The 18,731-nt window shown below is 48.1% G+C and overlaps 1 protein-coding gene across 1 annotated transcript; it reads right to left on the bottom strand.

Annotated features, from left to right (window-relative positions):
* Positions 1–4,328: 4,328 nt before the first annotated feature.
* MAPK13 (mitogen-activated protein kinase 13) lies at positions 4,329–16,532 on the bottom strand. The gene is made up of 12 exons (XM_008499462.2): positions 15,632–16,532; positions 12,013–12,142; positions 11,616–11,674; positions 10,446–10,554; positions 9,412–9,441; positions 8,960–9,007; positions 7,960–8,074; positions 7,507–7,578; positions 6,915–6,994; positions 6,302–6,380; positions 4,958–5,134; positions 4,329–4,666 (listed from the first exon to the last, which is right to left on the bottom strand). The coding sequence occupies exons 1-12, from the start codon at positions 15,748–15,750 to the stop codon at positions 4,587–4,589; spliced, it is 1,098 nt and encodes a 365-aa protein (XP_008497684.1). The 5' UTR covers positions 15,751–16,532; the 3' UTR covers positions 4,329–4,586.
* Between the last annotated feature and the right edge of the window lie 2,199 nt (positions 16,533–18,731).

Genomic DNA, 18,731 nt, shown 5'->3' with positions numbered 1-18,731 from the left:
ACATTCCCAGCCCAACACTCCACTGACCCATGAGATGGGAAACTGCAGAGGATTAGGAATGCTCTCCTTGGCTGTGAGATGTGGAAGTATGAAAAGGTATTGCCATCCTTCATGCAGTATTCTCACTAGAGTTCTCAGATGTACTTTAAATTTCCTATTTTTTTTTTCTTCTCAACCTAAAAATTATTCAGTTTGCTACCTAGAACATGGAGAGGTTAGATTCCAAAAGAGATTCTTTTCCCTATAAAATAAGCAGATTGTTTTCTAAGAGGCTGTAGATAGTTTTCAAAGCTGAGCTGAAAGCTTTCTAGGTGTCCAACACATGGCAAATATTGTATCTCTGTCAAAACATCCTTATAATTCTATGGTGTTTCTTAAGAAAGAAAAATAAAATCATTGCTCCAGTTTTTTTCTTTCCTATTTACATCCTGAAGTATCTAATAAATATGTCCTATAAAGTTGCACCTTCACAGACCTAATTAGCTGTCAAAACTTACACAGAAAGATTGTTTACAACCAAGGCTTCACTTTTCAAATAATAATAATGATAGTTTAGATAATAAACCCAGAAATTACTTCAGGAATAACAAATAAATAGTATTTGAAGATGAACAGTTCTGTGTTAGGTGAGGGAGTCACAAAACTTCTATCTGTATTTTAAAGGTGTATGATAAAAATGTACAAACAGAAGGCATATTTCTGGCTGGCCTAATTTATGGAAGTTTGGGTGTTCACTTAGTGGCTGAGTGGTTTTTATTGCTTGATTTTATATTTTAAAGCAAGTAAAGTACATAAAGGGAAAACAAAACAAAACCAAAGGAGCAGACATGGATTCTGTGTCAGTTTGGGGCATCTCACAGGCACACCCAAGTCTGGGCATTGAGTAACAGTGTCAGTCAGGGTCACACACACCCTGAAATGATTTTGAAGGATTTCAAACCTTGGCCTGAGTCACTGGCTCTGTTGAGTAGGTGTGTTTTAAACTCCTTTTACAAAATGTAAGTATGGTGGTGTTTTAATTTTCCTTCAAGTAGCTGATTTCACTGCAGAATGTCCTCAGATGCCATACAAGCACTGGGGCTGTTGCTCTTTCCCAACAGACACTGTCTTGCCACTACCAGCCTACATTTCCTGCTCTCTATTTTGAGTTCCTGGCTACTAATTACCACAAAACCCAAATAAGTGCCCACCTTCAGGGTTCCTGGGTTTGTGGGGCTCCAGCTCCTTGCATTTCTCAGGATTTGGGGAGTTGCAGAATTAATAGTGTTTGGCTTTTGGGACATTGTGCTGAAGGGTCAGTGGGTGAATGAATGAAAGCAGAATGTGGAGCCCACACACCAGCTGCTGAGATTTCAGAGCACTCAGGATAAGCTGAGGAGAAACCTAAAGAGAAACCAAAGCCCTGCAAGAGATCATATTTTCTGAGAGTACATTCAGCAGAATGACTGCTACTGAAGGGACTTTTCTACATCCTCTCCCTGAACCAAGTGAGACTAATACCACTGACACCAAAATCTGTCTGTTCTGTTGTGTTCAGGATGGTTCTTCTCACACTTGTTCATCTCTGAAGTCCCCAGTGCCTCTTCCATGCTTGTCCTCTGATCAGACAATTCCCAAAGAGCATCTCAGGTTATTCCTGAGCTACAGAGGTTCCTGCTCAACTCCCACTAGATTGCTCCATACATTACTTTATTGGGAAGCTGTTTTCACCCTCACACACATTACAGAAGCAGCAAACTCTTCAAGTCTGCCTATCCCCTTTCAAAGAGGGGCAAGCTGATAAATCACACCCTAAATTCCCTTTTTAAGTGGTTTATGAGTTCTGTCTGGTGTGTTTTTCACCTTCACAGCTGACTTTCTGAAAGAAAACTCCACATTCCAAAAGCCTCCACAGATTTACTCATTTCTTATCTGCAAGACTGAGCTTTTAAGACTCTTTTTAAGACTCTTTTCTTCCTAGAACAGCCCAGAGGGCAGCCTGCCTCACCCACCATCCTCAGACATCTCCTCACACTCACCTGGATGATGTCCCTCCACTCCTAACCACCATAGCTTCCCTTTACCAGGACATAAGCAGCTTTACATGTCTGCAGCTTGCTGGGATGTTTATGGCAGCTGCACAGAGCTCCTCTCTGACCTCTGTTAAAGATTACACAGTGGGCATGGCAGCCAGCTCAGAGCCTGAGTTCACAAGGACAATATTTCAACTGCTGTTTGGCAGCAGTGGAACTTTTCCCTTCCACCATCCAGGGAAAATGCAGCTTGTCTGACACTTAGGAAGAAGAAAAGGTGGTTCCTTACCCTCATCAACCTGGAGTTCTTCAAGACACAGTGGCAGAACACCTCCAGCTCCACTTTTTTTTTAGTACTTTGTAACAACACCATCAAATCTCAAAGGAATTGAGGGAACATCACAACAGTTCTGTGTTCACTGTCACCCTAAAAGCAGTCAGGCAAAGGGCTTGTGTGTGGCCCAGAGAGATAGGAGCCAAGAGCAACCACATCTCACCAGTGCAGCTACAGCAGGATAACATCAACACCCTCCTATCAAAAAGCTCCAGAGATGCAGAGGTGTCCCCAGTGCTCCAGGGCATGAGGTGCAACAGGGTAAGAGCCAAGAAACACCACATCACCCTGTCCAGTTCCCAGTACAGATAAGAGCTTGGAAACTTCTGCCAAGGTTGCAGCTTTCCTTTATTTGAGGTCTGTGGAACAAAAGCAGTTATCACTTCGAGCAAAGAAGGAAATGAGAGGGTACAGAAAGTGTACATCCTGAAGTCTCAGCTACAGCAGGGGTGGAGAGCTGAGAAATGCTGTGTGTATGACTGAGTTCATGCACCTTCTCCAGACATTCCTACAGCCCTGGGGACTGTGTGCTCTGAGCTGGCACACAGAAAAACCACTTTTCTCTTGACACATCCCCACTGGGATGGACTTTGGCATGGCCAGCTGAACCTGACTGACCAAAACAGGGCAGAAGATGCCAACATTCAGGCTGCAGTCCAAAGGTGTTGTCAGAGCTAATACCTGCCAAGCACTGAACTAGTAGTGACTGCATCCATAAGCAGATACAGATACACCAGATTTCAGCCCAGGCTGAAAACATTTCTGTAGGTTCTGAGTGAGGATTGAGGTTGGCTTGTGCTGAGCTCCTACACCTACTAAAAACCAGTGTGTAAGAGCAGGGCTGGGGGCAGCTGGCTGGGGATATGGTTTCTCCCCACCCAAGTCCCCCCTGGCACACACCAGCAGCTCAGAGAAAGCAATTTCTTGTAGCTACCAAGAATTCCTTGTTGAATAAGTGAATGAATTAAAATTGCATAGACAAATAAGAAACACAAAACCTCAGTGAAAGTGCAGTGAGGGGAATCCATGGAACTCTTATTCACGAGGGTGATTTTGAGCTTGTATTGGGGTTTGGGAAATATTCTATTTAATAAGATCATCTTAGATGCAATTACTAACAATGCTGACTGAAGGAGCCAACCTGATAGCAAAAAACTGTGATATCTGAACTGTTTTTCTGTGTTCACTGAGCTAAATTATTACCTTTCCCTTTCATCTAATGCAGCATCCTCTTCTGTTTGCTTTCTTTAACTCTTTAAAATTAATTTGAGAGCTGAGCCTTAGGGCTGACTATTTTCCCAATGAGTTAAATGTCTCTTCCAAGCAAGCAGCCCTAGAAGAGGAGTGAAGCAGAGGTTTAACTGATCCTGCAGAGCAGAAGGAATGAGGATATAAGGGGTGTGTATGTAAGGAAACACCAGCCCTGCTGAGAGATAAAGGAGAGGGTGGTCAGGGAGAGATAAGGGTGGTGGAGAAACCAGGCTGAGCAGAAAGGGCAGGAGAGCTGCTGGATGATAACCCAGCTGCTTGGAATACCCCATCTGTCAGTGTGGGAAAGTGGCCTTGGATTCCCAGGATGTGTTTGCAGCTGGCAAACAGTAAGGAGAAGGCACTGATCAAAAATGAAATAAGCAGAATGAAAGAAAAAAAAAGGAGAATCTGTCTGGAGGGACAAGATGCCCAGGAGGGAGGTTTTGAGAGTCTGGAGCTGCTGTGAACACAGAAAAAACCCAGGATTGAGCTGATTCCCACTGTGTCCTGGAGCCAACACCATCCCAGCAACCTTGCTGTTTGACTGCTGAGGGAAAGGGGACCCACTCAGAGTTAGATTGGATAAAGTTTTTTTTTATGTTGAATTTCACTACTTTTGATTATTTTGCTTTGGGCTCACTTCCCAGACAACTTGCCCTTTTTCTTTCCCTTACCCATATTTAATGTACTAAAACCTGAGTATTGAGAAGGCAGCAATGAATCCCCTGCTCCCTCAGGTGGACAAATATGAAAAAAAACCCCAAAACCAACAAAACCACCAGGTAAAAATTGCCTCACTTCAAGTTTCAACAAGAACATATTTATCTTTTGTGCTGAAAACTCTTTGGGGTTCTTTCACCCCCTTCAGAAGAACAAAGTCCAACACCCCCAGCACGGTGTCACCCAGAGAAGTCCCAGAGGCCAAACGATGGCACCAGCAAGGCAAGGTGGAGTGAATCCCATCTGTCATCCAGGGAATCCCACTGTCACTACAAGGACATCCCACTGTGCTTCTTTGAGTCCTTCCGTGCAATGGGGCTGAAGGACAGGATCTCCTTGTAAATGTGCTCTTGGAAAACAGAACAAAACCACCATGAATGTGGGATTGGAGAGGAGTGGTGGGTGTGCAGAGAGGAAGGATTCAGGGGAGAGGATATGGAAGGTACAGGAAGGGAGAGACAGAGAAAAGGGGTAAAAAGAGGCAGCCTGAAGAGCCAGAGGGATCTTGGCTTAATGCATAAAGAACAAGAGTAAAGAAAGGGAGATGTGCACGACCACTGAGGCACCAGTGTCCAGGATAGGGAGAGAGGTGGGAAAATCCTGTGCTAGCCAGGATCTTCAGGGAAGATAAAATTCTTACTTCTCCACTCATCTATGGAAAGCTTCTCGTGTTCCAGAGAATCATCATAGGACTCTTGAGCTTCTGTCTCCTCTTCAACATCTCGGAACTGATCGAAGTAGGGATGAGCCAAAGCCTCTGTGGCTGTCAGGCGTTTTTCCACATCCAGCTGCAACATCTTGTCAAGCAGGTCCACGGCTGCAGGAGAGGACAGGGAGAGGGCTAAGCAAGGTGTGATGGAGAACAGGAATCCTGTGCCTGAACCCTGCAAGGGAGAGGACTCCTGTTTCCATCCTGCAGCTCCTGAAAACAAAGAGATCCCTCAACCTGACCCAGGTAGCCTGGAGCTCCTCTCAGTGGGGATGCAGCTTTGGGGAGCTCTCACTAACAGAACTGGAGGTGTGAATTGTGCAGAAAAAAACCCACAAATTAATCTTGAACGAGCTTTGCTGCATGGATAGGGCTGCAAGAACACAAAGAGTGAGGCAGTAACTTCAAGATATTTTTCAGTTTTAATAATTTGTTTTCACTCTGACCTCTGCAACTCAAAGCAGTCTTATAATGAGTAATCTACACAGAACAAGAGACATCCCTGAGAAACAGGAAGGCAGGAAACTCAGATACCAACTAGTCTGTCAGCCCTGTTCCCTCTTGGTTTTATCATCTTTAATGCTTTTTTCCTTGCAGCTGTTACAAGAGTTTTGCCCACTCTCACCTCTAATCAACTTGGGAAAAGAGCTCCTTGGGAGAGATTGATTTTTTACCCTGAAAATTGCACATCTCAGCTGCCTCTTAAGTATTAACAGATCCAGGTGTTCAGCAAAGAGGAGCTAAGCTCTAAAAAAAAATAAATACATTTACTGTAGTAGACTGTGGGGTCCTCTTAGCAATTTATTAAACCCTACAATGCCTTAGATTTGGGAAATAATAACAAAGAAGGGCTGGTTTGTTTCTCTAAATGCTGCTGATCATAATATCCCAAAAGCAACAACCTCAGCCAAAACTCAGCTCTCATCCTAATCCTAATCTGCATCCCCCAGCACAGCCATCTGCAGCACCTGAACTCTCCAGCTTCTTGATTTGGGAGTCACAAGTTTCTCCCTTCCTAAAATATTGTGTTAGAGGCTTTGGCATTTGAAAATTAAATTAAAAATACCAAAAAAACCCCAAATTAATGAGGACAGCAGAATGTTGCCATCATAATGCCACTGAAGAATCTTTTAAATTAAATCTGTGCAGGGGCACAACCTGCAAGGGAGGAAAGAACAAGGAATTGTGAAGAATTAAAATGATCTCAGAGCTGTGGTGATCAGCTGCCTCTTTTCCAGCTGGGAACACACATGAGGAACCCTGGGGATGACTTACCCTGAGGATTGGCTTTGGGGAAAAGCACAGACAAATCCTTCTTGGGGATTTTTGGGAGGGATTTGATATAACTCTTAGCCTGAAAGAGAAACGAGAGCACAGACATTTACTGCAGGTGGACAAGTGCCAGGGGCCTGGGAAATGGAGCTCTGGGTCTCACAGCTCTCAGGGAGCAGTTTGCAATGAACTGTTTTTACCAACCAAGATACAGAACTGTTCCTGCTGCAGGGGCCAAACTGGAGACCAGAGGAGGTCAGTGATTCAGTTTGGCACCTCACCCAGCAGTCCCTGCAATCCACACCAGCTCCCCAGACACCCCAAATCATAGAATCATAGAATTTTCAGGGTTGGAAGGGACCTTTAAGATCATCCAGTTCCAACTCCCCTGCCATGGGCAGGAATACCTCCCACCAGCTCAGGGTGCTGGACTTAAAAACTTCCAGGGATGGGGCTTCCACCCCCTCTCTGGGTATTCTGGTGTCTCCCAAACATCTTCATTGCCAAGGAGGAAAACTGCTGTGCTCTTCTTCAGGAGCTGCACTTCTCCCACCTCACAGGTACAACCAACCCAACCTCTCCCCTCCACTCCTCAATCCAGAGGGAACTTTCTTACTGCTTTGTCCTCCAGCTTCTCCACGAAGTCTTCTCCTGGATGCCCGGTGACTCTCAGGATCTGAGTCAGTTGATCAAGGTCTGGCAGCCTCTGTTAAAGATTCACCCATCTAGGAGCAAGCCCTGGACACCCAGAACAGCTCAGCTTGTGGGCTGGGTGCTGGGGAGCCCAAGGACCTGTGGGAACTACGAGCAGGTTATGAAATAAACCCATCAGGGACCCATTAAACCAGAAAAACCAAGGCTTTTTTTTTCCTGCTATGCCCATTTTCACCACTGGTTGATTTTCTTGGCACAACTCTGCCAGGACACACATGCCCTTAGGTTTTGGGATGGAGCTGTGGCCACACGAGGTTAAACTGCTGACACAGCACACGTGGCCAGCACAGTGCTGTATTTCTAAGGGTGCCTTGGCTCCCTCTCATCTTCTTTCTCTTTTCCTCACCAAAAAGACCTCCTGGTCCTTGTAATTACCTCCTGGTAAACCAGACTGACACCAGTTTTTCCCAGTAGCCTAAATTCCTAAAAGCCCTTTCACACAGGTCAAGAATTATTCCTCCCCCCAAAGGAAAAGGTTGAGCTCAAAAGGATACAGTCTTTTCCTTTAAACAGCGTTTTCCCCGTCAGCATTTCTGCCATGATGCAGCCAATAGACCAGATATCCACTGTGCAGAGAGAAAAAGGGGTAAAAAATAAAAAAAAATTAAAGAAAAGGACAGTAAAAAGGCAGCAATGATTGCTGGGGCTGTCACTTGTCTTTTCAGTCTGCAGCAAGCACCAGTTCCCATTTTACTCCCATTTTCCACCCTGTTTTTACTCCCATTTCCCACCCTGTTTTTACTCCCATTTTCCACCCTGTTTTTACTCCCATTTCCCACCCTGGTTTTCTCCATGCTGCTAAAACCTCTGCTCCCACAGGCACCAGCTCTTTGGGACTGGCTCTAGCAGGACACTGGTGACACAGGGGAAAACCATCTGGAGGATGAGGTGGGATCTGAGGTGGGTGTGATCCCTGGGTTTGTCACCCCCCCCAAGTCCCAGCTCACCTGTCTGGTTGTAATGCATCCAGTTCAGGATGACTTCGGGGGCTCTGTACCAGCGGGTAACCACGTAGCCTGTCATTTCAGCATCAGCATGTCTGGCCAAGCCAAAATCCAAGATCTGCAGTTCAACCAAAAGAAGAGAGAGAAGGAAAGGCAGGAAAGGGAAAGAGAAATCCTACGGGCAAGTGAGAACTTACTTCTAAGAGGAAAATCTAAGAGGTAATAACAAAACTCCAACCACCCCACAGCCACCCAGGGGATGGTTCCAAGAACTAAAAGGTTTCTTTTAATTCCACTGTAAATTGCAAGCTGGCTGCAAAACCAGTTGTTGTCTGGAGACCCTGCAGGAGGGAGCAGTGCTGTGTGCTACCTGGAAGGTCACTTTCTTTCTTGAAGCTTAAGTTTCAGCTCCAACAGGTTTATTTAATGGAGTTTATCACCTGGCAGCAAGGGTGTGCTCCCAAGGCCACCAGGACTCATCCTTTCCTATAAAAACACCCTGTAGCTGACAGGGGTGGCCTCTCCCTCTCTGCTGGAGGTGACCCAGCTTTACAGAGCCATTTGTACATTTCAGAAAAGCCATGACAGAGATCACACCAGGGAGCTGCCAGCAAACCTTCAAAATAAAAAGAAATCTGTCTGGAATCACAACCACTGTGTGGATGAGAACCAAAGGGTAACTGTGGCTGAATCCAGTTATCCTCCAGGGATGGTTCAACCTAAGGCCAGGATTGCTCAGCAGGATTGAATTTGTTTAGGAAGTTGTTAGGGATTGCCATGCCACAGGAATGCCAGGGACAGGATGTTCATTCCAAGTCTCTGGGCCCTGATTCAGCAAGTTACATCAGCAGGGGAGTATTTCCCACTGCCTGCACCTGCCAGGTGATGGAACACCTGGAGCTGAGTCTCAGAGAGCAAGAGGAAACATGACAGTGCCAGATTCCTGCTGGCAGAGCAGTTCCTCCACCATCTGATCATGCTCCATGAGGGCTTTTCCACCCACCTTTAGCTGACAGTCTTCATTCACAGCCAGGTTGCCTGGTTTCAGGTCCTACAAGAGACAAGAGCAGCATCCCAAGGACATTTGGGGTTGCAACACATCAACAAGAGCCTCAGCTCAACCTCTGCTTGTGTTTGCTGGGGTCCCATAACATCCTGAGTCCCCCTCAGCTTCACAAGATGACTTTGTTTTGTTTGAAACGGTTTCAAGTCAAAAAAACCCCATGAAATGCTTCACAGCTTGTCAGAAAACAGAGCATTTCCTCAAAATGCTGCACAAATGAGCAAACCCAAACATGTGTAGGCTGTAGGAGGGAGGAGAAGGAGGGTGCCAGAGAGGCTTTAGAGCAGACAAGGCTAGAAGTGAAACAATGCTCAGGAATTCCTTAACTTTATGACCAAACTGTTCTTTTCTCCTAAACAGCCAAAAATCCCAATAAAGCACAAAGAACTTACCCTGTGAATGATTCCAGCTGAATGAATATACTGCAATAAAAAGAGAAACCACAAGGTGAGCACCAGCAGCTCAGACTTTCTGCTCTCCAGCAGAGAAATGAAAGCTACAAACAAGAACTTGCTGAGAACCCAACTCTGAACCTTCTGCCCAGGGCAGGAGGTTGGAAAGAAATCTCTGCTCTGAATTTCTGGTGGTATTTGCAATGACACTGAGAGGCACAGAGCAGAAGAGGAGGTATGGAAGAGTAATGGTTCTGTAATAGATCTGTAATAGTTCTTTACAGTGAGGAAAATATATAAATTATGTATATAATATATATATTATATATAAATATATATTAAAAATATAAGTATTAAAGGTATCAGGGTTACAGGTAGGAACATGGTCAGCAGATGACATGAAATCTTTGTTGGCTTAGGTGTTCAACTGTGTGAAAATAATCTCATTATTAAAACCCAAAACAGGAAAAATCAGATTCCAGCTGCAAAACCTGACTCTGAGGGTTTTATCCCTAAACCTTCCTTATATTTTTCCCCTTTTGTTTAAGCTCAAGATAACCATGACCTGGGGAAAGGTCTTGTTAAGGTGAGCTGGGAGCTGCTGCTCTCACTCCAGGTGAAGGATGTCAGCAGTATCAGAGAGCCACTCAAGCAGCATATTCCCTCCTTCTTCTATCAAACAGAAAACCATTCCCTCTGTCTCCTTCTCTTAGAAATTCAGCAGAAGCTCCTGTTGCTGCCAGCCTCTCCCTTCCTCTCCAGAGTTTTGCTAAGGGTTTGGGCAAACCAAACAGTGATGAAGCTGCTGTCACACAAAAGCCACCACGAGGTCTCTGCCTACTTCTGGCTTTGATACCCAACTGGCATCATTTTGATTGCTGTGTGCTGGAACAAGAGGATCTTGTTCTCAGGGGATGCCAGAAACCCCCCAAACCTTCCTGTTCAGTGTTGGAAGGGGGGGATTGTTATGGTCCACCCAGAGGTGGTGCACAGAGGAGACAAGGGAGCCACTAAACTCCTCCAGACCCACCTACCTTCAGCCCTTTCAGCATTTGGTACACCAGGTACTGGATCTTTTCATCACTGAATTCATGTCCCATGATCTTTTGTAAATCTGTCCGCATGTATGGCATCACCAGGTAGCTAAAAGGCAGTAAGACAAGGCCCTGAGTCTAGAAGAAAAACACAGGGAACCAGGCTAGCCTTGTTCTCACTCGTTTTTATTTTTATTTTTTCTGGCTGTGTAACTAAGAGGAGTTATTGTGTCAGCCTGCAGCAATGCCAGGATCTCGACCTACTCTGAAAATTGCCCTCTCTCCTCCCCTCAAATCCAATGTCAAGTAGAACTAAGGCTCTCCCAAACCTCACCAATTCTGGATTAGTTTCCTTGAGAGCTTCAGTCCTGGCTGGCCTTACACCCTCTGGGAGCTGAAACATCTTGTGGAGCTGCTCTAAGGAGTCCTGCAAAAACTGCTGGGTTGGCTCCCAGATTTCTCTCTGTCATGTTCTCCAGCCCTGCCTTGGAAGCCACCACCAAGGCAGCTTTCTTCAGTCTTTGGCCTGCTTGCTGAGACTGCTAATTAATTGATGATCTCCCACCAGGAACTTCTCTGAGAACCTTCAAACACTTTTCCTGCTGGCTGCTAAATCCCAGCCAGCAGCCAAAAACCCAACCCCAGGTACAACACTGCTCCTGCACAAGGGTGGGAAAGAGAAAAGGACTTATCCAACCTGACCATCAACACCCAGGGAAATGCTAAAAAAGAAAGAGCAGCCAGAATCACAGGGAAAAGCAAGCCAGATCTTTCAAATCCTCCATGGCTTGATGAACAATTCTCCTGTCCTGAGTGCAGGCTCTGAGCTCAGCAGCCCCACAGGCAGCACTTCAGTGTGGATCATGCTCCAGGGGATGCCCTGGGGGGGGTAACACCTCTTCATTACACACCTTGGTCTGTACACACCGTGTTGTCCCAGCTGGGAGCACAGCACGGGCTCTGCTTACAGGTTCTGGGTGTTTCAGCCATGGCAGCTGATTTTCTGCTTTTGGTTTTTCCTTGTTATTTGGGGATGTCTGCCTTTAGTCTGGCTCCTGGTCCCAGACCATGGGACTCTACTTCAACCTGATCCATTTTCCTGCTGCTAAAACCCTGCTGTGCTGGACAACAGCTGAGTGGAGACAGAGCAAAACCAAACTCCCAACTTACAAATCCTGGAATCCATGGTAGGAGGGGGCGGAGGTGAAGACATCAAGCAGCCCGATGACCTGATGGAGAAAAGAAGCCTCCCTTTAAACCTGGAAAGCATCTGACTCAGGTAGCAGCTCTCTGTTGGCACACACACGTGGGTGAGCACCAAGAACTCCATCTGAGGAATCCGAGGACTCCTCACTATGCTGCCCAACTGCTTTGCCTCTTACTAATCCCCAGGAGCATCCCTGCTGCTGCCTGATGCCAGCAGACAGCTTGAGCCCCGAGACCGCCCGCGTGTGCCAAGCCTTGTCACCTCCCAAGTAAAATAAAGGGGATGCCAGGAAGGTTTTGCTCCAAGGTGGCAAGAAACTGCCCTTTGTTTCATCCAGAACAGAGGAAAATGAGCACTTACATTCTCGTGCTGCATGTGCTTCAGGAGCATGAGCTCCCTGTAGGCTCTCTTGGCAAAGATCTGCGACTGGAAGGGGCGGCAGAGCTTCTTGATGGCCACTTTCTCCCCTGTCTTCTTGTCTATGGCTGAACTGCAGCAGACAAATAAAACCCAGACAGATAAAACCCAAATAAAAACCAATTTTACAAGAGCAAAGATTTTCTAACCCTTAATCTTTCCCAGAGGAGCTCTGCACACACTGAAGTTACCCCGTAGGGCTTTGGGCAGCAGGGCACAGCCCGTGCTCTTTGGAGGACCAGGTGGGACACCAAGCAAAGCATCACCCCATCTTTAACCTGGAGAAATGAGCTGGAGCAAAGGGAACCAGGAGAAAAGGGAAACAAACAGTTCAAGGGCAGGATTAGTTCTCACTCTGCCTTCTCCACCCCTAACGCCTGGAAATAAGGGAATAAAGCAACTCACAGAATCACACAATTGTCACCACAGGAAAAAACCTCTAAGATCCAATATCCTCCCCCCCAATAAAATATGTCTATCAATATCTGTACCACCCACTGGAGCAGTTCCTGAAGTCCACAGTTTTTAAACACTTCCAGGGATGGTGACTCCACCACCTCCCTGGCAAGTCCTGCTTTGCCATCTGCCTGAAGGTTGCTGTAAGGTCCATTTTAAGCCACCTTCACTGTGCTCTGGAGCAAGGACAGTAGATGCCACATGCTGGAAATGGAGGCTGCTGGGATGAACTCTCCTGCATTCAGGATCTTTGCCTCTGTCCTGATGGTTCTGGGTCACAGCAGGGCTGGCTGGACATGAGAGGCACCAGGCATCACTGGAGGTGTGATGTGTTCCTCCCTCTGCTCACATTTGCCACTTATGGTTGGCTTGGGCAATCCCGTGACACTTTTTCTGCTTCTGGAAGCTCTTTGCTCAAAGGAGGTCCCAGATTCCACCAGATGAGGAGAGGGCAGGGAAGTCCTTGGGCAGAGGGAGCTGTGATTTGGGCTTCTCACTGATGCTGTCCAGGGGGGTCTCAGTGCATCCCCTTTGGTGCCTCAGCCCTCGACCCCTCCAAGAGGCAAAGAGATGGAGAAAGGGTTTTTTGCCCTGCCTAATCCTGCTGTGGGCTTCCAGAGCAATTCCTCCTGCTTTGTATATCCTGAGCTCCTGGGGAAGCAGAAGGGCTGTAAACAGGCACAGTCAGAGCCACAGCTCTCAGCTGCACGGGGCACTGAGCCCACAGCAACCTGGGCATCAGCCTGCTCCAACCTCACACAGCCACTTTTCTCCTCTTTCCTTCTCCAGAGTCACCCAGTTCACTCTCCACAGTCCTTGAGTGGCTTCAGCCATCACTTCTAGAATCCCTGAGGCTCTGAGATGGGGAGGGAGAGGTACCACGAGGCTGTCACAATGAACAGGGAAATGCCACCTGTAGTTGTGCAATGAAATGGTGAATTTCACCAGGTTAAGGGAGTCAGAGAGGTGGGGATGGTCCTCTCCATGGGGCTCTTCCCTCTGTGCTGCCTGAGGAAGGGGTTATCACATCCTTGCTGCAAACCTGGGATGTCTCTTGCTCAGCTTTCTCCAGCTGTCAGCCACAAGGGATCAGTTGGGGTGCATCCTCCAGGTGTCAGGGTTATCATCAGCTCTCATCAACCTCCCCAAAACCACCAGGCAATCCTCCTGCTCCTGCTTTCCACTTGCTATGAGTGTGAGGAGAGCAGACCCATCCTTTGGTGTGATACTGATTTCATTCATGCATTCAGCTGGGAAAAAGGGCTGGAGATGGCATGGAGTATCCCAGGAGGAGCTGTCTCAGCTCCAGGAGGGATCCCCAGGTATCCCAGGAGGATCTCAGCTCCAGGACTTCAGCAGGTGTCAGCAGAGGGGGCAGCTCAGTGGGAAGTTTTCCAGGGAAGAAAAAGGAAGGGACTTGGGCCATGTATTCCAACAGCTTGTGCAGAATTCCAGGGAGGTTTCCTGATCTGAGGGTGCAGGTTCCCAGCTGTGTCCCACAGAGCATCCAACCCTGGGAGCTGGGGTGATGGATCAGCCTGCACGGGCAGCACTGCCATGGCTCAGGGTTAGGAACTGAAACCCAGCACAGGTTTCATGTCTGGCTGAAGTTTGGAATTCCAGCTCTGCCAGAGCAGCATTGGAGGGCTCAGAAGGTTTTTCTTCAACAGTTCCATTCAGCTGGAAGCCAAATCACTACAGATTTGGGCAGAATTAATGAAGGAAGAAGCACAACTTTGCTGGTTTACCCCAGTGAGTTTCTCAGCTGGTTCAGGAGGTGGAAACACAGCCTGAATAACGCTGGGAGAGAAAAGCTTCCCAGCAATTCCCAGCAGAGGACAGCAAATCCCAACTCCACAAGCTGCCACTTCTGCTTTGGGCAGGAATCCACCCCAAACTTTCCCTGCTGGGCATTGGCCATGGGCGACCACCACCTTGAGGCTGTTGGAATCCATCCCTGGGACCTCCAGCACAGCTCAGACTTTCCCTGGGATCAGTAAAAGTTTGGTCATCTTCATTGGTTGTTTTTTTTACCTCATGGGCAAGGAAACTTTGGGAGGATTTCTCTCTTCCTTTTTTTTTTTAATGTCCTTTATTTTCTCTCAGTCCTCCTGCTTTCCCTTATGATTCAACCCAGAAAACACTGTACAAGCATCAGAACCCCCAACTTTTTTTTTTGTCCTGATTTTCCAGGACTCACTGAAGTGTCTCAGAAGCTTAAATGCACCTGAGCAGCAAAATGAGGGAAAAAAACCCCCACTGGGTTCCTCCTTGTATAAAGACCAGGGGACAAGCACAGAACCTGGGCCCCAGGGTGTCAGGATCCGTGTCAGGATCCATGTCCTGTTGGGTGGAGAACCTCTGCCCAACCCCTACACAAGGGGACACACCTTTTTTAATTTATTTTTCTTTTTTAGCTTGGTGTGCTATGGAACAAGGGCTCGTTCAGCTCCTGTCAATGAGCTGCTTCATGTTTGACCTTCCAACAAGTCCCCAACAGGAACCGAGAGGGATCTGTGGGATCTGGTTCCTGCTCCTCACCCTACAGGCACCTTCATCCAGCTGATCAATTCCCAGCACCTCCTGCTGCTCCCCCAGAGGTTGATCAGGAACAGGGAAGTCCCAGTCTGTTACCAGTCCTGGTTTACAGTAATTTATATCTGATTTATGATTTCAAGGTGGAGGGAGCCTTGTCCCCCATCAGCTGCCCAGGATCAACCAGCAGGGAAACCTTTCAGCCAGCACCTAAAAATCACTTCCAGACACTCAGCTATTGCTCCTCCCTTTGCTACAAACCAAACCCCAAGACCCCCAAAGCCAAGGTGACACCCCAAACTCTGCCTACCTGCTCCCCAAGCCCAACGCCACCCACCAAGGGGGGCTCGGGTGGGTTAACCCCCCCCCCCTCCCAGCCCACCCAGCACATCCACGGGAGGAAACATCTTGGAAACAAAGCTCCAACCCACTGCCCGTGGTGGAGCAGGAGTCAAACGCCCCTCATCACCCATACAAGTGACCTTTCCTAACGGAGGGGTGGCCACCAGGCACCTCCTCGGGTGTCCCCCACCCCATCCCCCGTGCTGCCAGGGGCAGGACCCCCACTCACCACACTGAGCCGTAGGCTCCCGACCCCAAGGGGTGAAGGGCCGTGTATCTCCTGGGCAGCTCCCAGAGGGTTTTGTTCACCTCCTGTCTGTAAAATCCTCTTCTCCTTGCGATGTTCATCGCCCGGCGGGTGCGGGACTGCCACCCCCCCAGAGTCCTGGAGTACGGGAGGGCTCTTGGGGTGAGACGGGGACAGCGAAGCTCCTGAGCTGTTAAAAAAAGGCTCTAGAGAGTTTCCTTCTCTGTTTTCAGCTGTCGGGAGCGTGAAGGGACATGCCTTATGGCCCTCCTCCCTCCGCCTCCACATTGGAGATGAGGCATCGGGTTTCCCGACACGCCTCGGACTCCTCCAGGTGTCCCCGGACTTTGCCAGAGGAGCTCCCGATCCCGTGGCAGGAACACCCCGAGGAGCACCCAACAGCTCAGCCCTCTGCTCCCACTGTCACCCAGCAGCTCTGCTCTTCTCTTCTCTCTTCTCTGCTCCCACCAGCCAGGAAATCTCCTCGGAGGGACCCTCCTGAAATCCCTGCTCTGGAGAAGGGGATGAGTAAGGACTTGTGGAGCTAGGGAATCTGGGGGCCAAACCACGTCAGAGCAGGTGGGACATTCTTCTTCCCAGGTGCTGAGGGACAGCTCGGGGCTGCTGAGGGACACCCGGGTGTTACAGCCACAGAAGAACAAGGAAACGAAGGTGATTTTCTCCCAAGCCGGGTTTCCCGGTTTCCCAGCGGAGCAGGAATGTGGTGGCAGCAGATGGAGGTGACAGCAGGGAGGATGCTCAGCAGCAGGGAGCTGGGACCATCCCCAGAGCTCTTGGTGCCTCAGCTTCTGCTTTCATCTCCCACTACAGGTCCAACCCCTCCTCAGCTCTTCTTGGACAGCACAAACCCCAAGTTCTCTGCTCTGCCTGCTCAGACCCCACCAGCCCAGCAGCCCCAAGGTGGGAGAAGGTCCTATCCTGGTCAGCAGAGAACACTTTTGGCATTTTGCTCCAACTTCAGGAGCTGAGGTGGGGCTCCCACACAGCAGGTAGGAGCATCCCACAAACTTCCCAGAGGAAGTGACTAAGCTGGACCTCACCAAGCCAGCCCAGCTGGACTCTGCCCCACCAGCCCTCACCCCCTCCACAGCTCCAGTCCTGCTCCAGAGCTGCCCCGAGCAGGGACTCTTGTTTGGATGAGGCTGAATGACCTGATAAACAGGAACTATGAGGGAAAGCACTGCCAGGATGTTAGGTCAGACATTTTATCTGCTTCCAGGCAGAGAGAGTTGGCCCTGAAGTTGCCATGGTAAGATCTGCTGCTTTATAAAACCCAACTCAGACAGAAGGTGCTGCAGCAATTCCTCACCCGTGCTGATGTAAGGAGGTGTAAATAAGCCCTGGCTGTAGCAACAGCACGCTCAGGAACCACACACTGCCCGGGTTCTATAAATACACCTGTGAACAAGAGGTGTTGCAGCAACAGCTCCAGGTCTGGGCGTCCTCTCCCATTTCATCAGCAGAGCTCTGGCTCAGCCCCGTGTGCACACGCAGGTAATCAGGGAACAATTAAGGAGCTCTGGATATCTCCAGCATGTCCTGGCTGCAGATGAACTGATCCAAGTGACTGATTCACATCAGAGAGGAAAACCTGGAATGAAGTCATTTGGATTTCCCAGGTGTAGTTTGTTTTTTTTTCCCCTGGTTTGGTTTTCACCACTTTTAAGGTTGGTTTTCTTTTCTAACCAGGAAATATTGTAAGCAAGCACATTCAGGAATTGTTTGTAGTTATTTGGCACGTTGGGGTTTGGAGTTACTTCACCCAGAAAACACAAAGACACAGCTCTTGGCTAAGTTATTTTCCCCCCTCTCCTCTCAGTCTGTTCCCAGGCGAGGAGGGAACAACACTGAAAGCAGCACCAAGAGAACACATTTTCCTTCATACTTACTCAAACCAGCTCTGTGCAGGGGGAAACACTGTGAATATCAGCTACCTGACTCAGACCCAGCTTTATCAAAGCCCAGAAAATGCAGTGAATTTAGGTTTTTGGGGTTTTTTTTGTTAGTGTGAAGAACACAGCTCTGCTCAGTCATTCTTCAGTGAAGAATGTTGCACAGAGACACAACAGAAGTCAGAAAATCTCCATCACAGAGAGCTACAATGTTCCCATGAACACCCTTCCACCACTAATTAGATGGAAGAAAAATAATTTTCATAACTTTTAAATAGCAAACACACACCAGTACCACCAGGGAAGGGTCCCAGGTCCAGGCACATAGCAGAACTCTGCTCTGATGGGCTTTCTTTTTCTCTTTTCTCTGTGCTTTCTTTCTGCATCCAGTGCTCATGGTGAGACCACAGGGGTGTGCTCTGTGGCTGAACAAAAGCTGTAAATATATAACAATATTTATCAAGTCTTATTTCCTGGGGAAAACCATCACCAGCTCTCACAAACTGAGCTCATCCATTTGCCAAAGTCTCCTACCCAGCCCACCTTGGCAGAGCAAAACTATCATTTTGAAAAGCTCTTCTTCCAGCTTGGTTTTTCACATCTCTATCTAGACAGGCACAGCCTGAAAGAAGGCTGACAATCCATGAAGTGGGACCTGCACATTTTGGAGCCATTGGGAATGAGATCCTTGGCTGCAAAGCCACTGCCTTCCCAGCACACCAGAGGACACAGCAGAGAGGCAGCAAGGGATGCTTCATGGTTGCTAGAAAACTGAAGCATGAGAGGATTCTTAGCAGCCAGCCTGCTCCAGGAACTTCTTTTCTACAAACTCAAAGAGCAACTCATTTCAATAAACTTAAAAGGAAAAGAACTTAAAGGAAAAGAACTCCCAGAAACAAAGAACATGTGAGTAAGTCTTATGATGTTAGCAGACCATCAAAAGGAATAATTTGCCTTCTTGCACACTGCAATTGTTTTATGTGCAGCAAAATCAAGGACTGGGGACAAACATGGCCACAAGCCTGGTGTCAGCAGTCAGTCAGTCCCCAAGTCACACACCCTTGGCCCCCAGCCCAACCATGCTGGCCAGGATCCTGCAGGACACGAGGGATAAATCCACCCCCTGCCAACACCAACCCTTCAGTGCAGGAGGTTTGTCAAGTACCATC

This window comes from Calypte anna, chromosome 26 (genome assembly GCF_003957555.1).
Source record: "Calypte anna isolate BGI_N300 chromosome 26, bCalAnn1_v1.p, whole genome shotgun sequence".
NCBI lineage: Eukaryota > Metazoa > Chordata > Aves > Apodiformes > Trochilidae > Calypte > Calypte anna.
Note: the sequence above shows the minus strand (reverse complement) of the source record. Positions and strands in the feature narration are given on the sequence as shown.

Coding starts and splice junctions, on each gene's coding strand:
- MAPK13 (XM_008499462.2), bottom strand. CDS start 15,750: ATGAACATCGCAAGGAGAAGAGGATTTTACAGACAGGAGGTGAACAAA. Junction 9,442..10,445: donor AAATGCTGAAAGGGCTGAAG/GTAGGTGGGTCT, acceptor TTTTTATTGCAG/TATATTCATTCAGCTGGAAT. Junction 6,995..7,506: donor GCTGTTTAAAGGAAAAGACT/GTATCCTTTTGA, acceptor AGAGGCTGCCAG/ACCTTGATCAACTGACTCAG.